Here is a 14,574-nt window from a genome sequence, read left to right as displayed (position 1 = left end):
TTATGTCCTTGCTAATGCCCTAGGATACAGTAAAGAGTGAAATGTTCGTAAAGCTCTTTCAGCTTCTTGCAGACAGGTATTCCATATTAATTTATGTAAAAAATAAAAGTAGCTGCCAAAAAGGAGAAATGAGACTGTGTGAAACTTAAATTCTATCATTTAATAGCAATATAACTTTAGGGATAACATTCAACTTCTCTTGGTCTTAGTTTCCTTATCTTTAAAGATATTGCACTAAAAGATGATCTCCAAGGCCTTCCCAACTCTTAACATTTTGGTGATTCTGGAATCTTTGTTAATATTATCATATTGAGGACACTAGGCTAAATGACGTTAACTATTAACCATCTTAAAGGATATTCCTGCAACTAGAGTGTTATGATGCTTAAGACCTGGTTTTTTACCATATTCTTAAACATCGTTAAATCATTTACTATTAGCTTTTCTTTTAATTATTTACTTCTAGGGTTTTTTGAGTTAGAATCTGTTCCCTAAAATTTGTTAACTGAATATGGTAGGTTTCTTTGCAGCTTTAAAAAAAAAATAGTTTGAAAGAACAAAAAAGAATATCCTTTAATATTTTCCTTAAACAACTCATTCTGTATTTACATGCAAATATGCTTTGGGTAATTAAAGGGGATAATTATTTGATAGAGAAAGAGAACATGAATTAAGACAAAACCCTCATGTAATTTGATTTATATTACTATAAAGCAGCTCTCGCTTAGAAGAGTATAGTGGCATCCCCCAGGCATTGTTTGGCTACATGTGACCAAGGTATGATAGCATCAAGTATATTCTTATTCCTATCTTCTAGAGACCAGATAAATTTTCAGAGAAGTTGGGAAAGATAGCACTCCTAATTAACTCTCATCCAGACTTCCCTGATGAGAAGAGATTTGTTCTAGGGATGCTGTAAAACAGATTTCTCGTGCCTGTTTTTCTCCAATACACACCTATTGAAATGAGCAGAAGTATTTGTGGCATGAACTTAGTTGAGAAAACAGTGAAACAGTGGATGGTACTTGGTACTTTATGTTTTAGCAGTTGCCATTCAAAATATTTGTATGAGTGGCTTTTCCCATACTTTTGGAGGGTACAGGCAGTATAATACATACAATACAGTTTTTAGCCCCATTTTCTTTTTGACAATTATACCAAATTGGAAACAATAGAAAGACTTTGTTTAATACTGTAGGGTGTTCACTATTATTATATTTTAAAAACCTTGTTTGAGAATTGTGCAGTGACACCCCACTTTAAAAAAAATAAATACAGAATCTTTTTTTTCTTTTTATAACTGCCTGAAAGAAAACAAAAAGACTTCTGAAGAAAACTGACTGTCTGGGCCTACCTGTATATTATCTTGGTGAGTCCTGGGCACTCTTCTTGGGCCTTTTTTCCCCCTTCTCTATTGGAGATGTGCTTTTTGTAGTACTTCCGTATGCCAGAGAATGTAACTGTGTTGAGGTCCATGGAGAAGGCTCCTGTAACAGATGCAAAGATGGAACACTGAAAACTAGTGGAATCTGGGATCCTGTGTAGAGGCTGACAGAAGGTCCTCCAAGGGCAGAATGAATGAGGAAAGAATATAGGCAAATGAACCTTCTTATGATAGATTTATCTTAACAAAGACAGTATGTGGTTTAAACAGGAGTTTCTTGTGGCTTAAATACTTTTTGCAAAGATTGCAGAGTCTATTGCCATTGATGAGAGGAGTTTTTTAAATATTCCTTTATAATAGGGAAAAAAATACTCAGTGATAGCCCAAAACTGATTGCGTTTCAACACAAAAAAGAAGGGATAATTAGAGTAATAAAGTAGAAAACCAATGAATCTTGTATACAGGAACCAAACGAAATAGACTACTGGAGGCTAATTTTTGGTGATCCTGGCCCAGTGCAGTGCTTTCATGATATGATCAAGAAAATAAATGCTATGGAATTGATTGAGCAGATTATTTTAGTGACACTTACTGAAAAGTGTTATGTAAGTGTAATGAGGAGGTTGTTACTGAAAAGTGTAATGAGGAGGTTGAATGTAGAATGTTTAAGAGACACTGTTAAGGATAAATAAAATTAATCTTTAATAAAAGGAGAATTATTTCTAGGTCAAGTGGCATGAGGTTGATGTGATTTCTTTTCAGAAGGCCTAGAAGTACTCTTTGTGAAGAGTGAAAGTGAAATTGGTAGGAACAAATTCTATCTACTACAAGAGTAGAAATTTCTCCCTAGAGATGTCTTCTCATCCCTCCTCCCCTTTCTTTTTTGAGAACAGATCTAGAATAGTCATTACTTGATTTTGAGGGGAAGAGAGGGGAAAGGAGACAAGGATCCCTGATACGTGATTTTGTTGGTATTTCTTGATATGGATTCCACTAACATATTGAATCTCCTATAATATTTTTTTTGGGGGGGGGTGAGGAACAATACATAAGAAAGTGCCAGTGAGAAAGCTCCCTCTACTAAAGCAGATTGGTAGTCAAACATGTGATCATCAAGCCACGTGGAGCTCACAAGACTCCCATGATTGCTATATAATTGGGAAATATTTAATAAAAATACAGTAAAATATAGATAATATTGACATATGTTTTTCTAAGTCAGCATATGGTTCACAAGGATCTTTATGTACAGTTTAGTGGCCCCCATTTCCATATGAGTTTGACACCACTGGTCTTAGAGAGTTGTCTGTGGGCCCTGATGTGGTCCTGGAACCTGATTCTGTCTTATTCTGATGCTTTATATCATCCATAACCCAGATAGTCTTAGAAGATTTCCACTAATAATCCTCTTATTGGTGCATTAAGAGGTAAAGTGACTTGCTTATGGTCACAGAGTCAGTATATATCAGAGACAGGACTCCAAAGCCTCCTCTCCTCCTTCTGCCCCCAGGTCCCTTAATGGGGCCCCAGATTAATTGATTTTTTTTTTAAAGCCTACTTCAACAAAGTTAAGAACTTTTTCAGTGTAATGATAAAATATAAAAAAAGATGCAATAAGGAAAATTATTAAGCAAGGTTGAAGGCACTCAATAGCCAGCTCTCTGATTAAGTCCTGCTTTGTGGGTATCATCTGCTGTGAAAGATATTTTTAATTAAGGTGCAGATATTAACACTTACTCACCTGTATATATAGCCTCGAAGTGGTTCCTATGTTAGTAGCTCAGGTAGAAAATAATTTCTTTAGAGTGGGAATGAAAATGTTTGCTCTCTTCACAGAAAGAAGTATCATACAAATCTCTGCTAGTTCAGTGTTACAAAGACTTTAATTAGCCCATGATAGTACTTCAGTTTAATTATTTTTCCTTCTTTCTTTTCTAAACACTAACCTTTCTTTGTTCCATTTAAAAAATTTTCTTTCTATCTCAGGTGTTGGGCCTCAAAAAGAGAGGCAGTAATGGTATAACAGAAAGAATGATGATGGACTGGAACCCCAGAAATTGAGGGTTTAAATCCCACCTGCAATACTTAGCTGAATGGCAGTAGACAAGTCACCAAACCTTTCTGAATCTGTTTCCTTACCTGTGCAGTGGGGAAAATAAAATAGAGCAGGGGCTCTTAACTTTTTGTGTGTCATGAACCTCTCTGGCAGTGTGGAGGAGCCCGTGAATACCATCTCAGAATTATGTTTCTAAATGCATAAAATAAAATACATGAGATTATGAAAGAAACCAAATACAGTTGAAATACAGTTGCTACAATTTTTTATAGGCCTCAGATTTAAGAATCCTGCTGTAGAATCTGTTTCATAGAGTTTTTGAGGATCAGATGAGATAATATATGGTAAAATGCTTTATAAACTTTAAAATTGACATGTCATTCAAACATCACATTTTAGGGGTTCATTTTGCCTATACTTATGAACATGAGAATAGAAATACTGTCTAGGTCACCACATATAGATTAAAAAGTTCCCCAAACACTCAGTAGTAGAAATGTGTATTGTTTCCAGGACAGTCTCACTCCAGAGAGCGTGCTAAACTGCATACAGGTGCTCCAACTGCCCAAAGACAGCCATTTTAACTCCCCCCACTTCTAGGAGTCTCCTCTTCCCTCTAGAAGCCTACATGGTCTTCTGATTAGAGCAGCAGCCTCTAGTTTGGAGTCCCCTGAAGAAAGGAAACTGATTAATATTTGCTAAAGAGGCAATCCATTACTTTTCCCCCCACTACTAAAATTCTAGTAAGCCCCTTCTTTGATCCTTATTGTTCCTTAAAAGTTGTCAGGGCAGCGAATGAACAGGGACAAGATGAGCTGTCCAGATAAACATGGGTGGAATCCTAGAATATTGGAGCTTGGATGAATCTGAGAGATTGAGCAGAGTATAGAAGCAAACATTGGATTGAATCCCAAAAACTGTTTGCAACCATGATTCCACTATTTACTGCTGTGACTGTGGGCACAGCACTGATCTCTGATCCTTAGTTTCCTTATCTCTGAAATAAGAATAATATTAACACTGCCTTCATAGCTTTGTTTTGAAGAAAAGCTTTTATTATAAACCGTATAACACTACATTATGCCGGGTGAAATTCAGCCACTCCCCTGAAATGAGCGCTCTCTCTCTCTCTCTCTTTTTTTTTTTTAGTGAGGCAATTGGGGTTAAGTAACTTGCCCAGAGTCACACAGCTAGGAAATATTATGTGTCTGGGCCAGATTTGAACTCAGGTCCTCCTGACTCCAGGGCTGGTGCTCTATCCATTGTGCCACCTAGCTGCCCCCAAATGAGCTTTCTTTAAAAAGGAAAAGGATATACACCAAAAAATAACTCCAATTAGATATCACACTCAGGTTTTCGGGGAGTTATGTGGGACTGGCATTTCAACTAATAAGAGTTTATGAAAAGGTACTGTCTAGGCCAGTGACTTTATTTTATGCATTGGAAAAATTAGGCCTAAAGAAGTAAAATATTTCACCTAATGCCACATAGCAGTTTAATAACAGAACTAGAACCTGGGTCCTCTGTTCTTCCTCTCATACCATGACTGAGATATTTCTCCAGTTACATTTGCATGATGTTTACATACAGTAGATGGGTGCAGTAGGTTGTGGTATCCCCATTTAAAGGACAAGGAAACAGTCTTGAGAGAGATTAAATGACCCTTCATTGCCATATGTCTACTAAGTTTTAGAAGCAGCATTAGAACCCAGTTCTCTCCTGACTCCAAGTCAAGTGCTGTTTTACCTATAGCATGTTTCCTCTCTCATTTTGGAAATGGGTGCTTTTCCAATAACTTGTGTTTACTCATGTTCTTCTTCCCTTGAATCCAGTTGATTTTAGTAAACAATATGAATTGCCCTGTCCTTTTCCTTCTGCTTATCCAAATTAGCCTTACCTTCAAGAGCCATCCATGAAACTTTTCCAAATCCTCAGGAAAATATTGTCATCTTCTAAATTCCTTTAGCACTTAGAGTTTGTACCATACAATTAAATGGTTATACATTGTCTTGTACTATTCAGTGTTATTTCATATGTGTCCATCTTGTCTTTCCACCTAGATTATAAGCTCCTGAAAGGGTATAACTATACCTTTATATAGCCATCCCAGGGCCCATTACTGCTGAGTACATAGTAGTTGATTTGCTTGAGCCAGATATTCCAATTTGCAGACAGCTCGTAATTAAAAATTTTAGATTCTAGTTCTGTTGCCAACTTAACTTCCACTAGAAATAAAAGGTCTTGTTTGTTGCTTTACATCATTTCAGTAGTCCTTTAGATACCACTTATTTTCAAAAATCACAGAGATGTTGATCCTGAATGGCATTTTTGTTTTTTGTTGTTTTTTTTTTTTTTGCTAAGTGTCTGCTAGCTTATAGTGACATACAGTAAAATTGCTTTATATCACTTCATAGTTCCTTCAGATCCCATTTACTTTCTTCATGAATGTGAATCTATTCTCTTATTAGTGCTAGTTTTTCTTCTTTTTTTCCCCCTCCTTTATAGATTCAGAGGAAAATGGCACCTAAACTGAATCCTGTATATTAAATCAACATTCAGAAGTACTCTTTGAGTCCTCTAGTTTTCCAGACTCAGAGATGCTGATCCTGAATAGCATTTTGTTGGGGGTTTTTTGCTTACTATCTGCTGCCTTACATTAACATACTTTACAGTAAAATTAGTTGTGTTTATTTACCTTCCATAGCAAAGGTGTATATTAATTATTTCTATAAATTAAATGACTTATAATTCAAATTACATTTATTTCATTTTCACGAGGAACTTAGTATTTTTAAAGATTTCTACAGGCACTTTGTAAACCATCCCCCCCCCCCCCTTTTTTTCCCCCAATTTCTTCTTCTTCTGTTTTGTTTTGTTTTGTTTTGGCTTTTTGGTGAGGCAATTTGGGGTTAAGTGAATTACCCAAAGTCACACAGCCAGTAAGTGTCAAGTGTCTGAGGCCAAATTTGAACTCAGGTCCTCCTGACTCTAAGGCCGAAGCTCTATTTACTGCTCCACCTAGCTGCCCCTTTTTCCCAGTTTCATAAAGTGGGTCATATGTAACCATGGGGAAAAGTGTAATTTTCTTGAATAGACTTGAACTGCCAAAAAAAAAAATTTTTTTTATTTTGCTAATTTTAGTTACAGATTTATGTGTCCAGTTTCATGAACATGAAACACACTTTCTTTTCTAGGTATCTTGTATTTAGGTCATATAGATCTTTTAATGCTAAATTTGTGTGTTTTAATTATTCTGTGCCCTCTTTTCAGATTTCCAGCTCAGTATATGTACATGAATAACATTTCCTAAAAAATGTTTTTATTGATTACTTTTACCTTGAAGAACTACTATACAGAGTCTTTAAAATGTAATCTAGGTTATCAACGAAAAATACTCATATTTGCTTACTCTTCAACAGAAGTTAATTTTTTTTTAAGGAACTCCACAGCAATAGTAATTTAACCCCTGTGGGATATTTGCAGGATTAGAAAGTAGAAAATAACATACACTAATTACACCGTCATGCTTTTTTCAGATTCTTTTGTATCTTATTTGATCATGTAGGAAATAAGCAGGGCAGGCGGGTTTATAAAGCAGAAGGCTTGAGTCAGAGGGCCTAACAATGATATTTGTCAATAAATATCTGTAGATAGACTGATTGACACTTGCCTGAAGCTCTAGTTGCCTAAGTGAAACATTAAAACTAGAGCTGTGTGCCGATACTCTTTCAAATATATATGACTTTTTTTCACCTTTTTTGATAAACCACTTAATGCTGTCTTCTAAATAACAATATTTAAGCTTAGGTGTTAGTTGGCATAATTAGCTGTGATTAGGTATTACACTGGCCTCTGACTCAAGATTTAGGTTCTTCCCTGATTTGATTGCTAATTTGCTGTATGATATAGAGCAAATTAGCTTTTCATTTCTATTATGATTGCTCTAACAACTGATTTATCTACAGGAATATATAAAGATAATTAGATTAAATGGACTTTTTGTGAATTTTTAGTTATCTGTGAGTTTTTACTTATATCTCAATATAAAAATGTTTAACCAGAACATTTCATCATGTTTGATTAAAGCCAAGAAGGAAGAAAAGAAAAGACATAAGTCATCATCTTCATCCAGTGATTCAGATAGTTCAAGTGATTCTCAGTCCTCTGATTCTTCTTCTGATTCGGAAAGTGCTTCTGAAGAAAAATCAAAGAAAAGAAAAAAGAAACACCGAAAGTCCCGAAAACATAAGAAGGAAAAAAAGAAGAAAAAGAAAAGCAAGAAAAGGTTAGTTAGTCTTTTGCTGTTTAGTCAGCAACAAATAGTTGAGATTTCTTTCCAAAACTGATTAAAATATAGGATTGATAACCTGATGAGATTTCTCTTTTACTTAAAAATATACATGTTTGTATTCTTAGAATCATCTAAGGAAAAATATTTAATTTTCATAGTAATTTCTCTTCATAGCACAAAATGATAATTTTGACATTGCTGAGGTGTTTAAAGAATTAAATCTTGAGACATCAATTTCCATTTTCTACAAATCGTGTAATCCCATGTCTTCTTAAAATAGCACTCAAACAAAAGGTCTCAGATTCACAGAAAGTTAGTACTGGAGGGAAAGTTAGAGATGATTTAAAATTAAGAAACTGAAGCTCAGAGAGAAGAAATTATTTGTCCAGGGCCATGCCATATGTAGCAAAAGCAGAACCAAGTCCTGAACTCAGAATTGTCTTTTCATTCTATCCCAAGCTCTTTCTAGTACAAGATGATTCTTTCTCTTCTACATAGTTTCTAGTTCTTGGTTTTGTGGAGTTTTACATTTAGTAGATCTTAATAAACTCAGGGAATTGGAAAAGATTTATAAGAGGTTAATAAGGGTTACTCCTGTTAATTTCCACAGCAGTATTGTTTATTCCTTTTTTTTTTTTTTTTTTTTTTTTTCCCATTAACAAGCATTTTTTTGTTCTTCCTACCTTCCTCTCCTTTGGGTTAGGGACACACTTGTAACAAGTATGCATAATCAAGCAAAAATTCTCTTATCGTTCATATCTAGAAAACGTGTGTCTCATTTTGCATCTTGATTCTATTACCACTTTGTCAGGAAATGTCATACTCTATTTCTTGTTTCATCTGTGGTAGTAGTGGGGATAATGACTGTGCTTGTAGTTTCATTTGTATAGAGAGATCCTGGATGACAAAAATCCCTCTACTAATTCAACTCTGCACCTTCACTGCAAACTATAGTCTTAGTTGCCTAGAGCTCTGAGTCATTAAGTGACTTGTCCAGGATCACACAGCCAGTGTGTGTTTAAGAGGCAAGATTTGATTCTAGGTCTTCCTAGCTTCAAGGGTGATTCTCTTTCTGTTACTCCAAGTACTAACTCTGAGGAACAGTCTTCCTTTTTGGTTTCTCTTTCTCTATTGTCCCTACTGAAATTTGGCCTAAAATATTTGCAACATTTCTAAAATGTGAGATAGAGAACTTATTTCTGTATCTTTGCCTTTTCTGTCAAAAGATACTGTCAGTTTAATGCTGGTGAAAGTATCCTCTGCATTTATAAATTTAATTAGAAATTACCTCTGAACTTGATCATCTTAATACTTATAAAATGGAATACAAAGGAATCGATGTTGAAAGCCAGTAGGAAAATCTTATTAAAGGAATGGTATGTTATGCCAGAATTTGGGGTATTGTATTTTATGGAGGAGGGGTAATTTTTTCATATTATCTATAATTTTAGGATTTTTGTTAATCATGATGCCACATTGCAATGGCAACAACAGCAACTTGGGTAATACTGTTTAGCACATCCAGCTTTTGTGTGTATGTGTGTGTGTGTATGTGTGTGTTTCCATCTTTTAATTAAGTTCCTCTACTGAGAGTGAAGATGAAAGTCCTGAAGCACAACCACAGTCTACTGTCCGTCCAGAAGAGATCCCTCCTATTCCTGAAAACAGGTTCCTAATGAGAAAAAGTCCTCCTAAAGTAGATGAGAAAGAGAGAAAGAATAGAGAAAGGGAGAAAGAAAGAGAGTGGTAAGTTGATGTTTGTGGCATAAGTTACCTTATTTTATTGTGGAAATCGGAGTATTAGAATCAAGTTTCCTGGTTTTCAGCTGGATTTTTAAGAAAAGATTGCTAGCAAGAAACTCCAAAGTTATTTGTTACACTTTTTAATTACCTATTATAGAACTTCTTGAAAGCGTTGCCTTATGTTATTATGCTTAGAAATAAGAATGTTTTGGATAAGCCTTAATTTACCTTTCATAACATTGAATCTGATTTTTTGGGGGGTATATGAACAAAACTCTTTATTGCTAGGAAAATATATTTATTATTTAAGAAATAACTTGACTACATTATGAGTTGTCATGTGTGTGTTTATTTTTAAAAACTTATTTGGTGGGGCAGCTAGGTGGCGCAGTGGATAGAGTACCAGCCTTAGGGTCAGGAGGACCTGAGTTCAAATCTGGCCTCAGACACGTAACACTCACTAGCTGTGTGACTCTGGGCAAGTCACTTAACCCCAATTGCCTCACCCAAAAAAAAAACTTATTTGGGCACGTAAAGATAACATTGATTATAAATCTTTCTTTAATGAATGTTTCCTAAGCATCTCTACTATGCCATATGTTTCAGTTCAACAACAATTCAATTTGACAAATATCATCAAATATTGAGTACTTAACCATACACAAGGCACTATGCTAAGTGTCGAATTAAAACCAGATGACTGAGATATGATCCCTTCCTTCAAGTTGTTCATAATCTGAGGAGTATGACCAGTTTATAATTGTGTCACAAGGCTTCAGAATATGGAAAGTGTCATAAGAATGATAGAAACTAAGGGCTCTGAAGGTTTAAATGAAGAGGATGTTAGGAAAGGCTTCATGTCATTTTATCTTGAATGATAGCTAGGATTTCTGAAGGCAAAGAAACAAGGGTTGGGCATTGCAAGTAGAATAGCATGGCATGGGAAGGAACAGGATATATAAGCCAACATTGAATAATCTAGTTTGACTAACTAATGGGTAGTGAGGGAGATGAGTTTCTGAAATGTTACAGCCATATTTTGAAAGGCCTTGAATGCCACGGCTAAGAAGCCTAATTCATTAGGCAATGAGAAGTTACTGAGTTTTTAGGAAAATGAAATTATCAAAGCTCTTTTTCAAAAAAATCAGACAGTTGATGTATTGGATTGATTGAGTATAGTGGAAATACAAAGTCAGATGTCGGAAGACCAGTTAGGAACCTGAGAAATAATGAGAATCTAAATTATGGTGATAGAAGTACTACTACAATAAACTATTGTTACTTACTCTTTTTTTCCTTATCTATGGAAAAAGATTTGGACATCATGAACTCTGAAGTTCCTTCCAGCCCTAAAATTATAAAATTGTATGACTTGATGCAACTGATTTGAATTTGAGAAAAAGAAACTTCAAAAAATGTTTTGATCAGCTTGAAACCAGTTTTAACTGGTAAATAAAAATGGGGGAGTTAGTGGAGGGGAAGAGTTCTGTTTTGGATATGTTGGATTTGAGATGTTGGCAGGACATCAAAGAGAAGATAGAGAAATGGGACCTGGGGACCAGAACTAGAGATAGAGATTTTTCAGGTGTATGCATCGAGATGAGAATTGAAACCAAAGGAATAGATGAGTTCTCTAAGGAAGTATAGAAAGAAAAGAAGGCTCAGAACAGATCCTTTAGGAGAATCCCTATTTATGTGGACTTTGAGGAAGAGGAGCTTGTGAGACAGAAAAGAGACAGTGGAAAATCAGTACACTGTTGTTAACTTAGCATGTTAGTGCATTTTAATACAGTAACATTGAATTGGTTTTTTTTGTTCATTTGGCTGGTTGGTTTTAAAAACTTATTTTTATAGAATATTAAATTTTGAGCTGCAAAGGACCTCAGTAATCACATGATCTGAGCTCTTCGTTTTACTGAAACAAATTCTAAGAGGTTACATGATTTGCTTAAGGTCACCGAGGTGTTAAATAATAGAGCATGTATTTAAATTCGGGTTATCTGACTCCATCATCTAGCTTTCTTTCCTCTGTACCAAACTGCTTCCTTTTACAGGGAGTGGCCAAATTGGCCATTTGTCAGAGATGTTTTGGAAGGGATTCATGCATCATTTAATAGTTTGGTTTGGATGACCTCCAAAGTCTCTTTCAATCCTGGAGGTTTAGAATTCTATGACTTGCCATCTTTGGTTGGTCAGGAATATAAGATAGAGTCAAGATAGATTATTTTTTTTAAAACTGTATCTGCTGAACAAGATTACACTGTTAGTATTTTTCTTTAAACTAATAGTTCTTATTCCCTCAATAGTTAATAAAAATGAAGTTGTTACAAAATGGTTATTTTAAGTGTTGAAGGTTTATGGGAGTGAAATAAACTATATTGTTATAGGTTAAGTTGAATTTTTTTTTTTTTAAATAGTGGTTTTCAACTTTCTTTTTACTTCCAGTAATCCATCTAACTCCCAGTCCTCTTCATATCAAAGGAGACTTCTAGTCACCAGGTCTGGAAGGAAAATTAAAGGAAGAGGACCAAGGGTAAGTGTTTCTTTTCAAAAGAATCTTCTTGGCATTTTATTCCTTCCTTAATTTTTAATTATATAGTAAGATATTCTTTATATAGTATATGAAATTTGTGTTAATAGACATACTTGTGTGACTTGCTGAGTGGGAATTATATCTTTCTTAAAATAACATTTTTTGGTAGATTGTGTTATTTGTGTCATAGAACAAAGATGAAAACTGGTGAAACATATTCATGCACATTACATTTTTAGTTGCTTAGTAACTTAAAATTTGACACCAGTTCTTACCTACGTTTTATGGAGGTTGTAGCTATCCTAAGAGGCCCTTAACTATGTAATACTAAACATACACACACACACACACACACACACACACACACACACACACACACATATCCCACACTTCAGGTTCTAATATCACAAAGTCATATACGCTATATTTTAGTCTAAAGTTACCCCAAGAGCTCTACTATGTACCTAGAACTCTAGAATCTTTTTAGTTTAGTTTAGCTTAGGTATAAAGAACATATCTTGTTTCAAACACACTCAAAGCATGGGGGTTTTTTTGGACTTTTTTTGTCAGCTTTATTTTGCGGAAGACATTCTGACATTCTTTTGAGGGTAATGGTATATGAAAGAAGTATTAACTTGAACATGAGAACCCTTTTGACTGCCATTTGTATTTGAAAATTTTTTACTTTTTTTTCTCAAGCGCTATCGAACACCCTCCAGATCCAGATCACGGGATCGTTTCAGGCGTAGTGAGACTCCTCCACATTGGAGACAAGAAATGCAGAGAGCTCAAAGAATGAGGGTGTCAAGTGGTGAAAGGTGGATCAAAGGGGATAAGTAAGATATAAAATTTCATCTTATAACTGTAGTACTTCTGATAGAATAATTTCATTTATACCGTATTATGAAAAAATATTCATTTGTAAATATTAATGTTAATTATGCCTGCAGTTTTTTATACCTTAAAATAATGAAATTGGGACTTGCCACACTTGTTTGATCTTATTAGCTCACATTGAAAGTATTCTTCCTAATAGAGCATTTCCTAAAGCCCTTAATTTTTTTTCTTTTGTAGGAGTGAATTAAATGAAAATAAAAAAGAAAATCAAAAAAGTCCAGCAAGAGGAAAAGAAAGAAAAATATCTGAACACAGACATGCGTCAGAAAGTCCAAATAGAAAAGGTGAAAAGGAAAAGAAAACAAAAGACCGTAAATCCAACAGTAAAGACAGGGACACAAGGAGAAATTCAGAGAAAGATGATAAATATAATAAAAGCAAAGCAAAGAAAAGGGCCAAATCTAAAAGTAGGAGTAAAAGCAAAGAGAAGTCAAAAAGTAAAGAAAGAGATTCAAAGCATAACAGGCACGAAGAAAAGAGAATGAAATCAAGAAGCAAAGAAAGAGATCATGACAAAGTAAAAGAGAAAGAGAAACATTCTGATTCTCGAGGCAAAGAACGAGAAAAGAGCAGGAGTAAAGAGAGGTCTAAACGAGCAGGGTCGAAAAATAATGAACACAACCATAGCAGAAGTAAAGACAAGGATAAAAGGGCCAAGTCAAAGAGTAGAGAACGGGAGGCGACCAAAGGAAAGCACAGCTCCAATGGCCGGACAAGGGAACGAAGCAGAAGCAGGGACAAAGGACGAAGAGCCAGATCTAGGAGCAAAGACCGAGACCGTAGTAGGAGCAAAGAGTACTATAGAAACAGAGAGAGGGAATCCCGGAGAAGAGTAAGATCAAGGAGCAAAGAAAGGAAAGGAACACCAGAAAAATCTAGAAGTAAAGATAGGAGGAGGAGGAGAGAGTCAAGGAGTTCAGGGAGAGAGGAAAGTCAAAGCAGAAATAAAGAAAAAAGTAAAAACCAAGAAACAAAGAGTTCACACAAAAAAGAGAACTCTGAGAGTGAAAAAAGGCACTCAAGAAATCACGATAACAGCAGCCGAGACAGCAGTAAGGAGAAAAAAGTGGGCAGAGATCAAAGTCCAAACAGGAGAAAACAAAATAGTAAAGACAGAGAATTAAAGTCTTCTACATACAAAAATAAGGAAGAGGAGAAGACCAGATGCTCATTAGAAAAAGAAATCAACCAAAAATCAAAGAGTCAAGAAAGAGACCATACACGTGGTAAAGATAAAAAATCTGATCATGAGTCCAGCCCTGGAACTGATGAAGACAAAAGTGGATGAGTGAGGGCCTTGAACTTTGTGTTTCCATTTTTCTCCTTAGGTTTTAGAGACTTGCTGAAAAACATTCTTTTGTTGTTGTTGTTGTTGTTGTTGTTGTTTTCCTCTTCCTTTTTGTTTTTGGGGTTGGTTTTTTTTTTTTTTTTAATGCGGACTTCGTTAAGTTTGATCTTTTGATATTCTACAACCTGAATAATTTGTACTGCTAAAGTTTTAATAAACTTGAAATGAAAAAAACACTATTGTGTAATATTGTGCTGTTTAACTCTTCCGTTTCTCTCTGTTGTAGCTGTCAGCCAGCAGCTACCATGTCTAATATATATCTTGATCTGTTGGATCAACCTGTTAGAAACAAATAGAATTGTTAATTGCAATAGTATTTTTT

At 35.0% G+C, this 14,574-nt stretch overlaps 1 protein-coding gene across 2 annotated transcripts in view; it reads left to right on the top strand.

Annotated features, from left to right (window-relative positions):
• PPIG (peptidylprolyl isomerase G) overlaps positions 1-14,335 on the top strand; it is a 72,107-nt gene extending 57,772 nt beyond the window's left edge. For both annotated transcript variants that reach the window (XM_027865855.1, XM_027865856.1), the window contains exons 10-14: positions 7,527-7,725; positions 9,310-9,477; positions 11,920-12,007; positions 12,707-12,843; positions 13,082-14,335. In XM_027865855.1, the coding sequence (XP_027721656.1) occupies positions 7,527-7,725; positions 9,310-9,477; positions 11,920-12,007; positions 12,707-12,843; positions 13,082-14,192 (1,703 nt within the window). In that variant the 3' untranslated portion in view covers positions 14,193-14,335. The remainder of the gene's footprint in view (positions 1-7,526; positions 7,726-9,309; positions 9,478-11,919; positions 12,008-12,706; positions 12,844-13,081) is intronic.
• Positions 14,336-14,574: the final 239 nt, after the last annotated feature.

This window comes from Vombatus ursinus, unplaced genomic scaffold (assembly GCF_900497805.2).
Source record: "Vombatus ursinus unplaced genomic scaffold, bare-nosed wombat genome assembly UNPS02014779.1, whole genome shotgun sequence".
NCBI classification, from domain to species: Eukaryota; Metazoa; Chordata; class Mammalia; order Diprotodontia; family Vombatidae; genus Vombatus; species Vombatus ursinus.
This window is presented reverse-complemented; position numbering and strand designations above follow the sequence as displayed.